The sequence below is a fragment of the Oncorhynchus kisutch genome, linkage group LG24 (assembly GCF_002021735.2).
Source record: "Oncorhynchus kisutch isolate 150728-3 linkage group LG24, Okis_V2, whole genome shotgun sequence".
NCBI classification, from domain to species: Eukaryota; Metazoa; Chordata; class Actinopteri; order Salmoniformes; family Salmonidae; genus Oncorhynchus; species Oncorhynchus kisutch.
The window spans coordinates 40,637,491-40,656,103 of record NC_034197.2 but is presented as its reverse complement, the minus strand read 5'-3'; the positions used below and the strand labels follow the sequence as shown (position 1 = coordinate 40,656,103).

At 43.3% G+C, this 18,613-nt stretch overlaps 2 protein-coding genes across 8 annotated transcripts; one reads left to right on the top strand and one right to left on the bottom strand.

Moving 5' to 3' along the window:
• The first annotated feature begins 608 nt into the window (after window positions 1–608).
• Window positions 609–6,476, top strand: si:ch211-150o23.3 (uncharacterized). Of its 2 annotated transcripts, none has more exons than XM_020459616.2 (7): window positions 609–1,428; window positions 1,668–2,054; window positions 2,319–2,627; window positions 2,926–3,042; window positions 3,245–3,442; window positions 5,371–5,523; window positions 5,895–6,476. In XM_020459616.2, exons 1-7 carry the CDS (start codon window positions 1,404–1,406, stop codon window positions 5,933–5,935), a joined length of 1,230 nt encoding a protein of 409 aa, XP_020315205.1. In that variant the 5' UTR covers window positions 609–1,403; the 3' UTR covers window positions 5,936–6,476. The 2 variants fall into 2 exon arrangements, with proteins under 2 accessions (XP_020315205.1, XP_020315204.1); XM_020459615.2 differs by having other exon boundaries at window positions 609–1,437.
• A 3,357-nt stretch (window positions 6,477–9,833) lies between these two features.
• Window positions 9,834–18,580, bottom strand: LOC109869693 (serine-rich 25 kDa antigen protein-like). Of its 6 annotated transcripts, XM_031803484.1 has the most exons (10): window positions 18,365–18,580; window positions 17,709–17,813; window positions 17,319–17,353; window positions 16,703–16,785; window positions 16,532–16,579; window positions 16,388–16,441; window positions 16,250–16,297; window positions 16,112–16,159; window positions 15,926–15,982; window positions 9,834–12,653 (listed from the first exon to the last, which is right to left on the bottom strand). In XM_031803484.1, the coding sequence occupies exons 1-10, from the start codon at window positions 18,444–18,446 to the stop codon at window positions 12,431–12,433; spliced, it is 783 nt and encodes a 260-aa protein (XP_031659344.1). In that variant the 5' UTR covers window positions 18,447–18,580; the 3' UTR covers window positions 9,834–12,430. The 6 variants fall into 6 exon arrangements, with proteins under 6 accessions (XP_031659344.1, XP_031659345.1, XP_031659346.1 ...); XM_031803485.1 differs by lacking the exon at window positions 16,250–16,297; XM_031803486.1 differs by lacking the exon at window positions 16,532–16,579.
• Between the last annotated feature and the right edge of the window lie 33 nt (window positions 18,581–18,613).

The window sequence follows — 18,613 nt, the reverse complement described above, 5'->3', positions numbered from 1 at the left end:
AACAATCTGAAATGAACAGTAAACATTACACTCACAAAAGTTTAAAAGGAATAGAGAAATTAAAATGTCATATCATGGCTATGTAGTTTTTAAACAATGTGATAGTAATTGAAGCACTAAAGGGGATGTGTATCAACATAAATATGGGTTGTATTTACAATGGTGTGTGTTCTTCACCGGTTGCCCTTTTCTTGTGGCAACAGGTCACAAAATCTTGCTGCTGTGATGACACACTGTGGTATTTGACCTAATATATATGGGAGTTTATCAAAATTCGATGTTTTCAAATTCTTTGTGTGTCTGTGTAATTTGAGGGAAATATGTGTCTTTAATACAGTCGTATATTTGGCAGGTTAGGAAGTGCAGCTCAGTTTCCACCTCATTTTGTGGGCAGTGTGCACATGGCCCGTCTTATCTTGAGAGCCAGGTCTGCCTACAGAGGCCTCTCTCAATAGCAAGGCTATGCTCGCTGACTGGCTCACTGAGTCACTTTGTGGAAAGTCACAAGTTTTCCTTAATTTTCGGTCAGTCACAGTGGCCAGGTATTTTGCCACTTGTGTACTTTCTCTCTATTTAGGGCCAAATAGCATTCCAGTTTGCTCGTTTTTTTGTTTTTCTAATTTTTTTTCCAATGTGTCAAGTAATTATTTGTTTTCTTATGCTTTAATTGTGTTGCTGTCCTGGGGCTCCGGAGGTGTGTTTGTGAACAGAGTCCCCAGGGCCAGCATACTCAGGGGACTCTTCTCCAGGTTCCTCTCTGCAGTGTGATGGAAGGTTTGGGAATCGCTTCCGTACGTGATGACGTAAATACAACGCGTCACGGACATGTGTCTAGCTAGTTTTCGTAAACAAAAAAAATAATGTTTGAAAGGATTTACGCCTTGAAGTGATTATATATGGATGATAAAGAATACTGTATCTATAATGTTAACTATAGCTACGCCATCCACCCCATTAGCTAACTAGAGTAACTATATGCTAGCTAGTTAGCTAGCATGCTAGCTAGCTCGTTTTTAACCATCATCTTCGCCTTCTCTCAAAAAAAAGTTTGATATTAAATGGACATTTATTTTAACGACAGGTCGTAGTGCTCTCCGTTTAAAATTTTAAATATCCGTGATTAAATGTGAAAAGAAGGACCGCGACGGACTAAACACGTATGAAGGAATGTAGCTAGTTAGCTGACGCCAGTAGGTATGCTATAGCCAGTTGTACGAGCTAAGCACACCGAAATCATTCGGCTAGTATTTGCGCCGCGATACTTTGACTTGTTAACCAGCCAGCTATTGTGGTGTCAAGTTGAAGGACTCCATTGTCCGGTGCATTTTGAGTAGTCTGTTCCCCAGAAAATCGCATCGAGCCGTCATCATCATCATCATCTCTCGAATGGAACGGTGACAAAGATGCTGAAGATTCTCCTTGTCCTTTGTACGCTCGGTCAGAGATGATTTAAATGTTTCTGCTCTGTGCCTGATGATTATATGGTGTAATTTGTTCATTCTGGAACTAGCTTTAGTATTTCAATGTGCTCTTTTGATGTAATGAGCAAGTGTCATAACCATGTACTGTAAAGGTATTGCTTTGTACTGTAGCAATGACTCTTCTGCAGTATTTTCACGGTTATAGTTCTAATGTTTTCCTCTCTTCGTTATGCTGTTCCCATACAGGCTGTGCTCTTGTTACTTGGGATGGAGTCGATGCAGACGGTGAATTGCTCAAAATGATACCCTCTGCAGATGGCGTGTCGTTCATCCGGCTCGTCAATGGGGACAGTGAGTGTTCGGGGCGTGTGGAGGTGCTCCAGAGAAACCAGTGGGGGACGGTGTGTGACCACGGCTGGGACCTGAGGGAGGCTGACGTGGTGTGCCTGGAGCTGGGCTGTGGGCTGGCCGAGAACGCCCTCCGTGGAGCTGCATTTGGCAGGGGCTCCAGAGAGATCTGGCTGAGGCACGTCCAGTGCTCTGGCCACGAGGCGAGCCTGACGCGATGTCCCAGGGTCCTCCACAGTTACCTCACCTGCACCCATAATAATGACGCTGGGGTGAAATGCTCAGGTGAGACTGAGGCCCAGGAGGATAGCCTGGTACCAGATCTGTTTAAACAGATCCCCAGGCTACAGGAGACAAGGACACCTATAATAGTGAGGATTGGTTATGGGACAGAAAACATTTCCATGTTGGAATACATATGAACAAACAACGATTAACAATTGATAATATACGTGTGGTGTGATTGTGTTTTTTTGTTTGTTGTTGAGACAATGTATGTGGCTAGGAACTATCCTAATGGATATATAACATACCTTTTGTCCCTGACAGGTACACTGTTGATGCCCACCCTGTCCCTGCTCTCCCCTCACACTGTCTTCTCTGCCGGGGAGGCGGTTCGCTTCAGCTGTACTGTGCTACTGGGCCACCACCTGAATGACTTCCACCTGTATAAGAGGGGCATAGCCACCCCGTTGGTGACTCAGAGGGTGGACTCTGCCCAGACCAGGGTGGAGCTGACTCTATCAGACCTGGAGGCTACCCACCAGGGCAGCTACAGCTGTCTGTACAGGATCAAGGGCAGCTCTCCCTCCTCCCTGCTCAGCTCTCCACCCAGCAACTCTATCAACATCACTGTGGGTGAGTTATCTGGGGCCTGTTCAGTTAGATATATAATGGAAGAAAACAAAGCGATTTGCTACGGAATGCGCTAAAGTTCAGTGTAGGATAGATCGTAGTACTGCCTCATTTTACTCCATTTTCAAAACATGTTCTCCTTACTAAACACTTACCCAAAACGACAAAAGGTATTGTCTGAAGTCCTGACATCTTTTCCAGAAACAAAACTGTGACTTGTTTTGTAATTTGGATCTATTCTGTAACTCAATGACGGGGTCAAATTGATCCCCGACCCCTTGTTTCTCTCGCATCTCGCCAGTGGAGCTGCACACCCCTCGGCACTGGCACAACACGTCCATCGAGGCTCCCACAGGCTCTGTCATCAAAGGCCACAGCTTCAACATCACCTGCTCCACTGAGCAGCAGTACCCTGGAGGTAACTTGATTCATTTATTCGATTCATTTTACAATTTGCCTTGTCCTGGAGTAATTTCAATTGAGATTCTCCAGTCGGCAAGCTTTTTTAGTCTTGGGCTAAGCTGTGCACGGGAAAACTGGTCCGTAGAGCCAAGAACAAGCAGTACATAGTTTTTTGTAAATGTAGCTATTTAGTCATATTATCTTATTTCCTTACTAAGGTTCTTTCCAGCTGCGTCTGATCCGTTCCAACGGCACGGTGCGACAGTCGCTGCCTGCCCTCTCTCCCTTCGTCACCTTCACCTTTTCAAACGCACAGCGCTCCAACGAGGGCTACTATTACTGCCTCTACAAGGTCCAGCTGGGCGGGAGAACCTTCATGTCCCGGGAGAGCCAACCGCTCCCTATCTCCATCAGAGGTGAGGGCATGCTAGTCAACATCTAGGGCAGTAGCCTGGTCCATCAGAGGTGAGGCCGTGCTAGTCAACATCTAGGGCATTAGCCTGGTCCATCGGAGGTGAGGCCGTGCTAGTCAACATCTAGGGCATTAGCCTGGTCCATCGGAGGTGAGGCCGTGCTAGTCAACATCTAGGGCATTAGCCTGGTCCATCGGAGGTGAGGCCGTGCTAGTCAACATCTAGGGCATTAGCCTGGTCCATCGGAGGTGAGGCCGTGCTAGTCAACATCTAGGGCATTAGCCTGGTCCATCGGAGGTGAGGCCATGCTAGTCAACATCTAGGGCATTAGCCTGGTCCATCGGAGGTGAGGCCGTGCTAGTCAACATCTAGGGCATTAGCCTGGTCCATCGGAGGTGAGGCCATGCTAGTCAACATCTAGGGCATTAGCCTGGTCCATCGGAGGTGAGGCCATGCTAGTCAACATCTAGGGCATTAGCCTGGTCCATCGGAGGTGAGGCCGTGCTAGTCAACATCTAGGGCAGTAGCCTGGTCCCAGATGTGTTTGTGCTGTATGGCCTACTCCTATGGTTGTTGAGTTGCCAAGATAACACAAACATATTTGAGGCCAGTCTACTAGGGCACCACCTCAGGCCTTGTGGATTGGTGTCATGAGGCCAGTCTACTAGGGCACCACCTCAGGCCTTGTGGATTGGTGTCATGAGGCCAGGCTACTAGGGCACCACCTCAGGCCTTGTGGATTGGTGTCATGAGGCCAGGCTACTAGGGCACCACCTCAGGCCTTGTGGGTAGGTGTCATGAGGCCAGTCTACTAGGGCACCACCTCAGGCCTTGTGGATTGGTGTCATGAGGCCAGGCTACTAGGGCACCACCTCAGGCCTTGTGGATTGGTGTCATGAGGCCAGGCTACTAGGGCACCACCTCAGGCCTTGTGGATTGGTGTCATGAAGCCAGTCTACTAGGGCACCACCTCAGGCCTTGTGGATTGGTGTCATGAGGCCAGTCTACTAGGGCACCACCTCAGGCCTTGTGGATTGGTGTCATGAGGCCAGGCTACTAGGGCACCACCTCAGGCCTTGTGGATTGGTGTCATGAGGCCAGGCTACTAGGGCACCACCTCAGGCCTTGTGGATTGGTGTCATGAAGCCAGTCTACTAGGGCACCACCTCAGGCCTTGTGGATTGGTGTCATGAGGCCAGGCTACTAGGGCACCACCTCAGGCCTTGTGGATTGGTGTCATGAGGCCAGGCTACTAGGGCACCACCTCAGGCCTTGTGGATTGGTGTCATGAGGCCAGTCTACTAGGGCACCACCTCAGGCCTTGTGGATTGGTGTCATGAGGCCAGGCTACTAGGGCACCACCTCAGGCCTTGTGGATTGGTGTCATGAGGCCAGTCTACTAGGGCACCACCTCAGGCCTTGTGGATTGGTGTCATGAGGCCAGTCTACTAGGGCACCACCTCAGGCCTTGTGGATTGGTGTCATGAGGCCAGTCTACTAGGGCACCACCTCAGGCCTTGTGGATTGGTGTCATGAGGCCAGGCTACTAGGGCACCACCTCAGGCCTTGTGGATTGGTGTCATGAGGCCAGTCTACTAGGGCACCACCTCAGGCCTTGTGGATTGGTGTCATGAGGCCAGGCTACTAGGGCACCACCTCAGGCCTTGTGGATTGGTGTCATGAGGCCAGGCTACTAGGGCACCACCTCAGGCCTTGTGGATTGGTGTCATGAGGCCAGTCTACTAGGGCACCAGAAACACAGATGATTATACAAGTAGATGAGTTGGTGTTTAGTTGTAATGAATTATAATGATAAACTCTAATGTAAACTGTTTATACTTTCATATACTGACTGTCTGTCCATCTGGGTTGTGGCCATACATATATTCATGTTTGGTTGCGTCCATCTGTGTTGCGTCCACCCTCACCAGACCCAGACCCAGTGTTGAGCCCTATGATGATCAGCTGGCTGGCGTCTGCTCTGACCTTCCTCGTGGCTCTCCTCATCATCATCATCATCGTTGCCAGAGTGCTCTGCAAGAGGGAGAAGAAACCCTCGGAGCTAGAGAGAGAGACCAGAACCTGTGAGTGCTTGTCATGTATAATTCCACTTCCCACTCCTAGCTTTAGCCTAGAATCCAAGTTTGGGGTCGGGTTCCATTTCCAGTCAATTCAGAAAGTAAAACCAATTCCACATTTTCCTCATTGACAAAGTATTGAAGAGAATAGGAATTTCATTGTTCTTCCTGAATTGAAATGGAATTGACCCTAACCCTGCTGGAATCTAAACTGATATGCATAGAAACAATGGTGAAACAATGGTGAAACAAAGCATATCAGTTTGTATTCCTGGTTGTCTTCGCTTACCACTGTCAAGGTCATTTAGAAGAGTCCTCCTGTATATAACCATGAACACACTGACACGTCCATTTTACATGTCTGATTTGACCAACAGGTGTGGAGAACACTTACGTTGCCTTAGCAATAAAATTGTGAGCTGCTCTGTTTTTGAGAGAACCATTAAAGATGGAACCATGGAGAGACATTCCTGAGCTGACAAACCTTCCTGAAGGAGGATGAGGATGGCTCTGGAGCGCAGGTGCAGAAGACACAAGACCAAGTTACAGAAAACACTACGAAGGAGACATCGACACGAAATGCCTCAATCTCTCAGCATCTACTAGTAGTACCTGGTAGAATCCTGCATTAGAACATGACAGCAGCACTTGTAGGTAGAGTAATTGTTAGGTCATCATCTATATACCAGGTACACTGTAATAAACACTACAATCAACTATGAAAAGGGCATTGACTATAATGACCCTTTCTGGACACATTGGCCTTTCTGGACCAGTTCTCAGGCCAGCTACAACTGACAATTATGGACATGAAATATAACACTGTGTTCCAATGATTTAAAATATCCAATGTAGCGGTTTTTATCTCTCAAATCATTTCTGTGTAACAATTAAGTACTTTACTGTGATTTGTTTTCAAATAAAATGATCAAAAATGAACAAAAAAAATAGCTTATTTTGCAAAGAATTTCTCAAGCAATAATTTTTCTAGGACTGTCTGGGAGTGGTCTGAGTGTAGAAAACAGAACTAGTTATTAGTCTTAACTAATATACCGCCTAGTGATGCCACCAGGCAGGTCAAATCTCCATCCCACCAAAAACAGGCTGAAATTTCAGGCCATCTTTTCAAACAGCACTTCCACTAAAAGGGCATTATCATTTTCACAGTATTATTCCAACCTCAATGTGGAAATATATATATAACACACAGGAAAATCACATTTTAAATGTATGGTTGGGCCTTTAAATGATGGTTGAATAAGACTGATGGTCAACAAGAGAACAGTGGACACTTGTTGGACTGAAGAAAGATTCACTTAAGGTTTGTCAGTTCTGCTTCTGAATGGAGTAGTTTGATAGCCTGGTCTCAGGTCTGTTTGTGCTGACTTGCCACTGTTGGTGAGACAATAACAACAGAAGTGTGTAACACGGCGCAAACAGATCTGGGACCAGGCTAGAAGTTTGATACTGGTACTAAGACTTTAAGTTTGACTGTGAAACATAATTTAGGTTTCTTGTTAATGTGTTTACACAATTTGTCTAATAAATTTTGTTTTATTAAAAGACAGCACAGTAAATTAACAGGGGACAACATCAAGGATAATGAATTCTTTATTTTACAGATTGTGATCTATGGTTAAGAGAAATGTCGAATGTTGCAGCTACAGGAGTTGGCAAGGTAGCACGAACAGATCTGGGACCATCTTACTGATAGTTGTGACGTTGCCTCGGATGCCCAGGCTTCGCTCCATTTGGAAAGATGGCTTTCAGACCCGTTGGGACGTCCATCTCAGAGAGAGACCTGTTGGGACGTCCATCTCTGAGAGAGACCCGTTGGGACGTCCATCTCAGAGAGAGACCCGTTGGGACGTCCATCTCAGAGAGAGACCCGTTGGGACGTCCATCTCAGAGAGATCCGTGGGGACGTCCATCTCAGAGAGAGACCCGTTGGGACGTCCATCTCAGAGAGATCCGTGGGGACGTCCATCTCAGAGAGAGATCCGTTGGGACGTCCATCTCAGAGAGACCCGTTGGGACCTCCATCTCAGAGAGAGACCCGTTGGGACGTCCATCTCAGAGAGCTCCGTGGGGACGTCCATCTCAGAGAGAGACCCGTTGGGACGTCCATCTCAGAGAGAGACCCGTTGGGACGTCCATCTCAGAGAGAGACCCGTGGGGACGTCCATCTCAGAGAGAGACCCGTGGGGACGTCCATCTCAGAGAGAGATCCATTGGGACGTCCATCTCAGAGAGAGACCCGTTGGGACGTCCATCTCCGAGAGAGATCCGTTGGGACTTCCATCTCAGAGAGAGACCCGTTGGGACGTCCATCTCAGAGAGAGACCCGTTGGGACGTCCATCTCAGAGAGAGATCTGTGGGGACATCCATCTCAGAGAGAGACCCGTTGGCACGTCCATCTCAGAGAGAGACCCGTTGGGACGTCCATCTCAGAGAGAGACCCGTTGGGACGTCCATCTCAGAGAGAGACCCGTTGGGACGTCCATCTCAGAGAGAGACCCGTTGGGACGTCCATCTCAGAGAGAGATCTGTGGGGACGTCCATCTCAGAGAGAGATCTGTATGCCCTCTGTAGTATCTAGAATCTATTGGGGTTTGAATTACCACATTCACCGATATCACTGAGTTCTATTCACTGTGGAGCTGAGAATACAAATGACAAAGAAAGGATTTATTCCATTGTTATCACAGGTTATATCTTCTACTAGGTAATACTACTAACCTCTAATTTTCCATTCTGTTATCACAGGTTATATCTTCTACTAGGTAATACTACTAACCTCTAATTTTCCATTCTGTTATCACAGGTTATATCTTCTACTAGGTAATACTACTAACCTCTAATTTTCCATTCTGTTATCACAGGTTATATCTTCTACTAGGTAATACTACTAACCTCTAATTTTCCATTCTGTTATCACAGGTTATATCTTCTACTAGGTAATACTACTAACCTCTAATTTTCCATTCTTCCATTCTGTTATCACAGGTTATATCTTCTACTAGTTAATACTACTAACCTCTAATTTTCCATTCTGTTATCACAGGTTATATCTTCTACTAGTTAATACTACTAACCTCTAATTTTCCATTCTGTTATCACAGGTTATATCTTCTACTAGTTAATACTACTAACCTCTAATTTTCCATTCTGTTATCACAGGTTATATCTTCTACTAGGTAATACTACTAACCTCTAATTTTCCATTCTGTTATCACAGGTTATATCTTCTACTAGGTAATACTACTAACCTCTAATTTTCCATTCTTCCATTCTGTTATCACAGGTTATATCTTCTACTAGTTAATACTACTAACCTCTAATTTTCCATTCTGTTATCACAGTTTATATCTTCTACTAGTTAATACTACTAACCTCTAATTTTCCATTCTGTTATCACAGGTTATATCTTCTACTAGTTAATACTACTAACCTCTAATTTTCCATTCTGTTATCACAGGTTATATCTTCTACTAGGTAATACTACTAACCTCTAATTTTCCATTCTGTTATCACAGGTTATATCTTCTACTAGTTAATACTACTAACCTCTAATTTTCCATTCTGTTATCACAGGTTATATCTTCTACTAGGTAATACTACTAACCTCTAATTTTCCATTCTTCCATTCTGTTATCACAGGTTATATCTTCTACTAGTTAATACTACTAACCTCTAATTTTCCATTCTGTTATCACAGGTTATATCTTCTACTAGTTAATACTACTAACCTCTAATTTTCCATTCTGTTATCACAGGTTATATCTTCTACTAGTTAATACTACTAACCTCTAATTTTCCATTCTGTTATCACAGGTTATATCTTCTACTAGTTAATACTACTAACCTCTAATTTTCCATTCTGTTATCACAGGTTATATCTTCTACTAGTTAATACTACTAACCTCTAATTTTCCATTCTGTTATCACAGGTTATATCTTCTACTAGGTAATACTACTAACCTCTAATTTTCCATTCTGTTATCACAGGTTATATCTTCTACTAGTTAATACTACTAACCTCTAATTTTCCATTCTGTTATCACAGGTTATATCTTCTACTAGGTAATACTACTAACCTCTAATTTTCCATTCTGTTATCACAGGTTATATCTTCTACTAGGTAATACTACTAACCTCTAATTTTCCATTCTTCCATTCTGTTATCACAGGTTATATCTTCTACTAGTTAATACTACTAACCTCTAATTTTCCACTCTGTTATCACAGGTTATATCTTCTACTAGTTAATACTACTAACCTCAAATTCAAATGAAATAATGAAATAGCAGACAAATTGATATAAAAACATTTATTTTAAAAGTTGGAGAATCCTATGAATGACTCAATGGCTGGATACAAAATAGTATATCTGAACAGTTGCTGTCCTGCTGAAGGTATTTTCATTTGTGAACTGGGTCCTGTCCTAAATGGCATCCTATTGCCTATGTAGGACACAGCCTGTGCTTATAAACATTCTTGTGTGACCAAAGTGATCTCCTCTGATAAAACAGACAAGTGTCTGAAAACTTTAAAAGGTTACTTTGTTACAAAATGATACTGCACGTGTAGAAAACTAAAAACAACCGCTGGCATGAGTACATCTAACAAAACCACAACTCACATTACATTTCAAATGACGATACACCGACCACAGCAATTACAGTTCTAGAAATGTATGGATAGAAATCATTAACAGTTCAAAATGCTACGGTACTTCATTTAGAACTGTATTGTCCCCCACAATTAAATGGATCTGTTTACAACTTTAATGTCATTTAGAATTGTGTAACGTCATTTAGAACTGTATTGTCCCCCACAATTAAATGGATCTGTTTACAACTTTAATGTCATTTAGAATTGTGTAACGTCATTTAGAACTGTATTGTCCCCCACAATTAAATGGATCTGTTTACAACTTTAATGTCATTTAGAATTGTGTAACATCATTTAGAACTTAAACGTCATTTAGAATTGTGTACAGTTGTGTAACGTCATTTAGAACTTAAACGTCATTTAGAATTGTGTACAGTTGTGTAACGTCATTTAGAATTGTGTACAGTTGTGTAACGTCATTTAGAACTTAAACGTCATTTAGAATTGTGTACAGTTGTGTAACGTCATTTAGAATTGTGTAACGTCATTTAGAATTGTGTAACGTCATTTAGAATTGTGTAACGTCATTTAGAGTTTTGTAACGTCATTTAGAGTTTTGTAACGTCATTTAGAGTTGTGCAACGTCATTTAGAGTTGTGTAACGTCATTTTGAACTTTAGCGCCAGGTGGGCCGGGGTTCTCCTGAGGGGTATACCGGTACTACAATGCAGGATCCATGAGTTAGCCAGCTAACTTCCAGAAATAACTAGAGATGTTCCAGTTAAACTTAGATGTGTTTTTGGTTGTTGAGTCAATTAGACCCCGTGCCCATTTCAAGCTACAGTACTGCCGCGGGCTCTCTACATTTACTGTTAGCCGTGGGCTCTCTACATTTACTGTTAGCCGCGGGCTCTCTACATTTACTGTGGGCCGCGGGCTCTCTACATTTACTGTTAGCCGTGGGCTCTCTACATTTACTGTGGGCCGCGGGCTCTCTACATTTACTGTTAGCCGTGGGCTCTCTACATTTACTGTGGGCCGCGGGCTCTCTACATTTACTGTTAGCCGTGGGCTCTCTACATTTACTGTGGGCCGCGGGCTCTCTACATTTACTGTTAGCCGTGGGCTCTCTACATTTACTGTTAGCCGTGGGCTCTCTACATTTACTGTGGGCCGCGGGCTTTCTACATTTACTGTTAGCCGCGGGCTCTCTACATTTACTGTTAGCCGTGGGCTCTCTACATTTACTGTGGGCCGCGGGCTCTCTACATTTACTGTTAGCCGCGGGCTCTCTACATTTACTGTTAGCCGCGGGATCTCTACATTTACTGTGGGCCGCGGGCTCTCTACATTTACTGTGGGCCGCGGGCTCTCTACATTTACTGTGGGCCGCGGGCTCTCTACATTTACTGTGGGCCGCGGGCTCTCTACATTTACTGTGGGCCGCGGGCTCTCTACATTTACTGTGGGCCGCGGGCTCTCTACATTTACTGTGGGCCGCGGGCTCTCTACATTTACTGTGGGCCGCGGGGCTCTCTACATTTACTGTGGGCCGCGGGCTCTCTACATTTACTGTGGGCCGCGGGCTCTCTACATTTACTGTTAGCCGCGGGCTCTCTACATTTACTGTTAGCCGTGGGCTCTCTACATTTACTGTTAGCCGCGGGCTCTCTACATTTACTGTGGGCCGCGGGCTCTCTACATTTACTGCGGGCCGCGGGCTCTCTACATTTACTGCGGGCCGCGGGCTCTCTACATTTACTGTGGGCCGCGGGCTCTCTACATTTACTGTGGGCCGCGGGCTCTCTACATTTACTGTGGGCCGCGGGCTCTCTACATTTACTGTGGGCCGCGGGCTCTCTACATTTACTGTGGGCCGCGGGGCTCTCTACATTTGTGAAGATAGTACTGTTACCCCACAGTAGAAGCACCCCAAGGTAGTTCTGATAAACAGAACACTATACATCACCATCTAGTCATTAGGAGTTGAGACAGGAGGAAATGGTACTGCTTTCCTTTCACCAATAGTAAAGTTCCCAGAACCCAAAGTCACCTTGAAGAACATGCAAAAAGAGTTACAAGAAAAAGAACAGGCATAGGAAGTGCCATTATATATTTAAATATGAAAACTGGGTCATATTCATTAGGACACACGTAATGAAACATTTTTTAAAAACATTGTCCATCAGAAAACGAGTGATTCTTATAGCTCAAGAACAAATAGTACTTCCCCATTTTGGACCGTTTCGTGCCGAAAAAGAACATATCCCAGATTGACATTTATTTGTACATTTTTGATCATTGGATTCTGTTAAAGGGGCTACTCTCTGCAGACTCCATGTTAGTGAATATGAAGTAGAGGAACCCGGCTAGGATCAGGAAGACCAGGAACTGGACCCAGAGAGGGATCAGTCTCCCAGAACTCGTTGTGTTTTCCTTCTTCACAACGCCACCTCCAGACTTCACCACAGGCGTTGGTTTGGAGTAGGATGATGACGATGGTGTGTTGTAGACATGGGGCCTGAAAACAGGTCTCAAACATGACTACATTCATCCATGTGATCAGACCAACATAGTAAAAGCAGGCTCTTTAGTTAGGGGGATAGGTCTGTTTGTATACAAAGCCTTCTGTAAGTAGTCACACACCTTGACGCATTACACATTTAGTTGTGTTACAGCCTGAATTCAAAATGGGTTATTTTTCCTCACCCATCTACACACACACACACACACACACACACGCACACGCACACACACACACACTACCCCATAATGACAAGATATTAGGTATTTGTTTTAAATGTTTTTTTACACATGTTTGCAAATGTATTGAAAATTAAACGCAAATCTCATTTACGTAAGAATTCACACCCGAGTCAATACTTGTTAGAATCACTTTTGGCAGCGGTTACAGCCGTGAGTCGTTCTGGGTAAGTCTAAGAGCTTTGCAAACCTTGAATTGTACAAAATTTGCTTAAATTAAACTTAAATGTTTTTTATTTATTCAAGCTGTGAAGTTGGTAGTTAATCATTGCTAGGCAACCATTTTCAGGTCTCGCCATTGGTTTACAAGTAGATTCAAGTCACAACTAGGCCACTCAGGAACATTCAATATCATCTTGGTAACCAACTCCAGTGTAGATTTGGCCTTGTGTTTAAGGTTATTGTCCTGCTGAAAGGTGAATGTCTCCCAGTGTCTGTTGGAAAGCAGACTGAACCAGGTTTTCCTCTAGGAGAATGCCTGTGCTTTATCCTGTTTCTTTTCATCATAAAAAAAAAACTCCCATGTCCTTGCCAATGACAAGCATACCCATGATATGATGCAGTTACCACCATGCTTAAAAACATAAAAGTGGTACTCTGATGTGTTGGATTTGCCCCAAACATAACACTTTGTATTCAGGACATGAAGTAAAACATAAAAAAATTGTGTTGCAAACACAATGTCTGTTTGGGGAATAGTGTTATTCTGTACAAGCTGTCCTCTTTTCACTCTGTCATTTTAGGTTCGATGCCTTTCTTTACGAGGCATTGGAAAACCTCCCTGGACTTTGTGGTTGAATCTGTGTTTCAAAATGTACTACTCGATTGAGAGGCCTTACAGATAATTGTATGTGTGAGGTACAGAGATGAAGTAGTCATTCAAAAGAAAAGAATGTCGAACACTATTATTACCCACAGAGTCCATGCAACACATGTGGCTTGTTAAGCACCATTATCAATCCTGAACGGATTTAGGCTTGACATAACAACAGGGTTGAATACTATATTGACTCAAGACATTTCAGCTTTATTTTCTATTCATTTGTAAACATTTATACAAACGTAATTCCACTTTTACATTATGGAGTATTGTGTATAGGCCAGAGACAACGACTCTTAAAATGAAGGCTGTAAAAAGAGTCAAGGGGGTGGGGATACTTTCTGAAGGCATTTGTTAAGTATTCAGACCCTTTGACCTTTTCCACATTTTGTTAAGTTACAACCTTAATTCTAAAATGAATGAAATTGTTCAATCTACACACAATACTCCATAATGACATCACAATACTCCATAATGACATCACAATACTCCATAATGACAAAGCAAAAACAGGTTTAGTAGTATTTGCAAATATATATATATATATATATATAAAAAGAAGGAAATATCACATTTACATAAGTATTCAGACCCTTTACTCAGTACTTTGTTGAAGCACCTTTGGAAGAGACTACAGCATCGAGTCTTCTTGGGTATGTCGCTACAAGCTTGGCACACCTGTATTTGGGGAGTTTCTCACATTCTTCTCTGCAGATCCTCTCAAGCTCTGTCAGGTTGGATAGGGAGCGTCACTGCACAGCTATTTTCAGGTCTCCAGAGGTTTTGGCTCTGGCTGGGCCACTCATTTTCAGGTTCCCTCCAGAAGTGACGCTTGGCATTCAGGCCAAAGAGTTCAATCTTGGGTTCATCAGACCAGAGAATCTTGTTTCTCAAGGTCAGAGTCCTTTCGGTGCCTTTTGGCAAACTCCAAGCGGGCTCACATTTGCCTTTTACTGAGGAGTGGCTTCCGTCTGGCCACTCTACCATAAAGGCCTGATTGGTGAGTAGTGCAGAGATGGTTGTCCTTCTGGAAGGTTCTCCCATCTCCACGGAGAAACTCTGGAGCTCTTGGTCACCTCCCTGACCACGGCCCTTCTCCCCCGATTGCTCAGTTTGGCCAGGCGGCCAGCTCTAAGGAGAAGAGTCTTGATAGTTCCAAACTTCTTCCATTTAAGAATAATGGAGGTCCCTGTGTTCTTGGGGACCTTCAATGGAGGGGTAGCCTAGTGGTTGGAGCGTTGGACTGATGACTGGAGGGTTGCAGGTTCAAACCCCCGAGCTGACAAGGTACAAAACGGTCATTCTGCCCCTGAACAGGCAGTTAACCCACTGTCCCTAGGCAGTCATTGAAATTAAGAATTTGTTCTTAACTGACTTGCCTGGTTAAACAAAGGTAAATAAAAAAATACTGCAGACATGTTTTGCTACCCTTCCCCAGATCTGTGCCTCGATACAATTCTGTCTCGGAGCTCTACGGACAATTCCTTCAACTTCATGGCTTGGTTTTTGCTCCGACATGAAGTGTGAACTGTGGGACCTTTTATATAGACAGGTGTTTGCCTTTCCAAATCATGTCCAATCAATTGAATTTACCACAGGTGGACTCCAATCAAGTTGTAGAAACATCTCAAGGATGATCAATGGAAACAGGATGCACCTGAGCTCAATTTCCAGTCATATAGCACAGGGTCTGAATAATAATGGAAATAAGTTTATTTTTTGTTTTTATGAATTTGCAAAAGATTCTGAAAAACCTGTTTACTTTGTCATTATGTGGTATTGTGATGTCATTATGGGGTATTGTGATGTCATTATGGGGTATTGTGATGTCATTATGGGGTATTGTGTGTAGATGTGAAGAGAAATAGTTGATTTCATCCATTTTAGTATAAGGCTGTAACGTAACAACATGTGGGAAAAGGAAGGGGTCTGAATACTTCATGAATGCTCTGTACCAAAGGTACATTCAAGTGGAACAGTGGACTACCGAGTGTATATGAATGAAGGATACATGTCAGAGAAGCAGAAATCACATCTCTGAACAATTAGCCTGGTTTCAGATCGGTTTATGTTGCATTGCCAGCTCGTATTGGTTGTTTTCGGCACAATAATGACCATAGGACTTGGCAAGACCGCAACAGATCTGGGACCAGGCTATTAAAACATTTATTATACATGAACAATGTGAAATCGGTCTAAACTAGACTTACTCATCAATGTACGGTCTTCCGCTGCTGTACTCTGGTCTTGATCTCGAATAGAGTTTACTGGAGAGAGAGAGACCGAGACAGAGACAAACTTTGATACATTTTATTGGTCCACTTTAAATCAACTGACCACACAAACACTGAATAACATGACATTACTAATGCAATGGTATCTGTAAACAAACATACTCATCCACCCGATCCCTCTCACTGTACTCTGGTCTTGAATAGGGTTTACTGCAAAGGAGAGAGAGAGAAAAGCTTTAATTAGTTGTATTGGTCCACTTTAAATCAACTGACCACAAAGCTATCTGTAAACAAACATACTCATCCACCCGGTCCCTCTCACTGTACTCTGGTCTTGAATAGGGTTTACTGCAAAGGAGAGAGAGAGAAAAGCTTTAATTAGTTGTATTGGTCCACTTTAAATCAACGGACCACAAAGCTATCTGTAAACAAACATACTCATCCACCCGGTCCCTCTCACTGTACTCTGGTCTTGATCTCATGTAGTTTTTACTGCAAAGAAGAGAGAGAGAAAAGCTTTAATTAGTTGTATTGGTCCACTTTAAATCAACTGACCACAAAGCTACCTGTAAACAAACATACTCATCCACCCGGTCCCTCTCACTGTACTCTGGTCTTGAATAGGGTTTACTGCAAAGGAGAGAGAGAGAAAAGCTTTAATTAGTTGTATTGGTCCACTTTAAATCAACGGACCACAAAAACACTGAATAACATGACATTTGCTAATGCAAAGCTATCTGTAAACAAACATACTCATCCACCCGGTCCCTCTCGCTGTACTCTGGTCTTGACCTCATGTAGGGTTTCCCATCTCCAGAAGGACCCTCACTTCTAACCTGCAAATATGAGAAACAGAAGAATATTGATGGTTATAAACTGGGTGGTTCAAGCCCTGAATGCTGATTGGCTGAAAAATAATGTATTTTTTACTGTCCTAATTGTGTTGTTAACCAGTTTATAATAGCAATTCAGAGCTTTGTGGTATATGGTCGATATACAGGTGCCTAAGAACAACCCTTATCCGTGGTATATAGGCCGTATACCACACACCCCTCGTGTCTCATTGCTTAATCAGACATTCTGTCAACAAAAGGACATGTTCTAGAAGCACTTGTGTCTCATTGCTTAATTAGACATTCTGTCAACAAAAGGACATGTTCTAGAAGCACTTGTGTCTCATTGCTTAATTAGACATTCTGTCAACAAAAGGACATGTTCTAGAAGCACTTGTGTCTCATTGCTTAATTAGACATTCTGTCAACAAAAGGATATGTTCTAGAAGCACTTGTGTCTCATTGCTTAATTAGACATTCTGTCAACAAAAGGATATGTTCTAGAAGCAACTGCAAACGAAATAATTAATACTTACTGGTGTCTGGTAGGTGACATAGGTGACTTCTTCCTCTGAAATTAAGAAACAAAAGTAAACCAACATTACCGAGTTCCACTTTCTTATTTAAATTTTTATTCAACCTTTATTTAACTTGGCAAGTCAGTTAGGAACAAATTCTTATTTACAATGGCGGCCTTAAACCGGCCAAACCCTATCCATGGCGACGCTGGGCCAATTGTGTGCCACCTTATGGAACTCGTGATCACGGCCGGTTGTGATACAGCCCGGGATCGAACCAGGGTCTGTAGTGACACCTCTATCACTGCGATGCAGTTCCTTAGACCGCTGCGCCTGTCGGGAGCTTAGTTCAGTCTAATGGTTGATATGCATAAAGTAGCCTTGTGTTATCATGCATGTCTAACTTACGGTCCTCTCTGTAGAAGGTTCTGTCTGGGGATGGTTTTGTCACAGTGACCTTGGCTTTGGCCATGGCGTCTTTCAGCTTCTTCTCATACAGTGGTCTTGTAGTGTCTACAACACAGAAATGTTAGATGTGGCTTAGTAATGCAATTTAAAACCATAGTTACATGACTATTAGAACTATTAGAATATCATAAGTACATTTGAGACTGTCTGGTCATAGACATCTAAGTTAGTCTATTAAGCAGGCCTACTCAGACTAGGAATTTGTAGCTAAAATAACTAGCAAACGTTAGCTAAACTAAGCATACCCAGCCCATGTATTGTAACTTTAAAACATAGGCTGGCCTAGCCAACTACACGCCATGATTAACGATGGCTTTCGCGGCAATAAAAACATATGTATAATAAAACTAGTGTGGGAGGACTGGAGCTCTGATGTCACATAAAATTAAGTTTTTATACAACAACAACAACAACAAAAACCTAGGGATTTCAACTGTGTAAATGCGTGTTATTCTTTCATTTTCTGTGAAGTCGGAGCTGCAGTCCGCCCACACTAGTCAACGCTCAACTCCATAGTAAATCGTGGAGTGTAGTCGGACAGGGCTGGGTAAAGCTTAGCTTAACGTGAGCTAATTCAAACTCAAAGCTTGACTTACCAACGACAGGACCATGCTTAATTCCATACTCATCCAGCAGGTCCTTGATTTCTTGGTCAGATTTATTGCGCAGTGCGGCCATACTGTCGGCGATATATTTGTAGCTACTCTGATTGAAACAGACAATTACTCGTGTTGACTTACACTTTCATTTCCAAAAAATCAAGCTTCTGTCCCCACCCACTTCCACACAACATTCCTATGTTACTTCCGGGTGCTCTTTGAACATCGCATTTCAACTGTGACAGC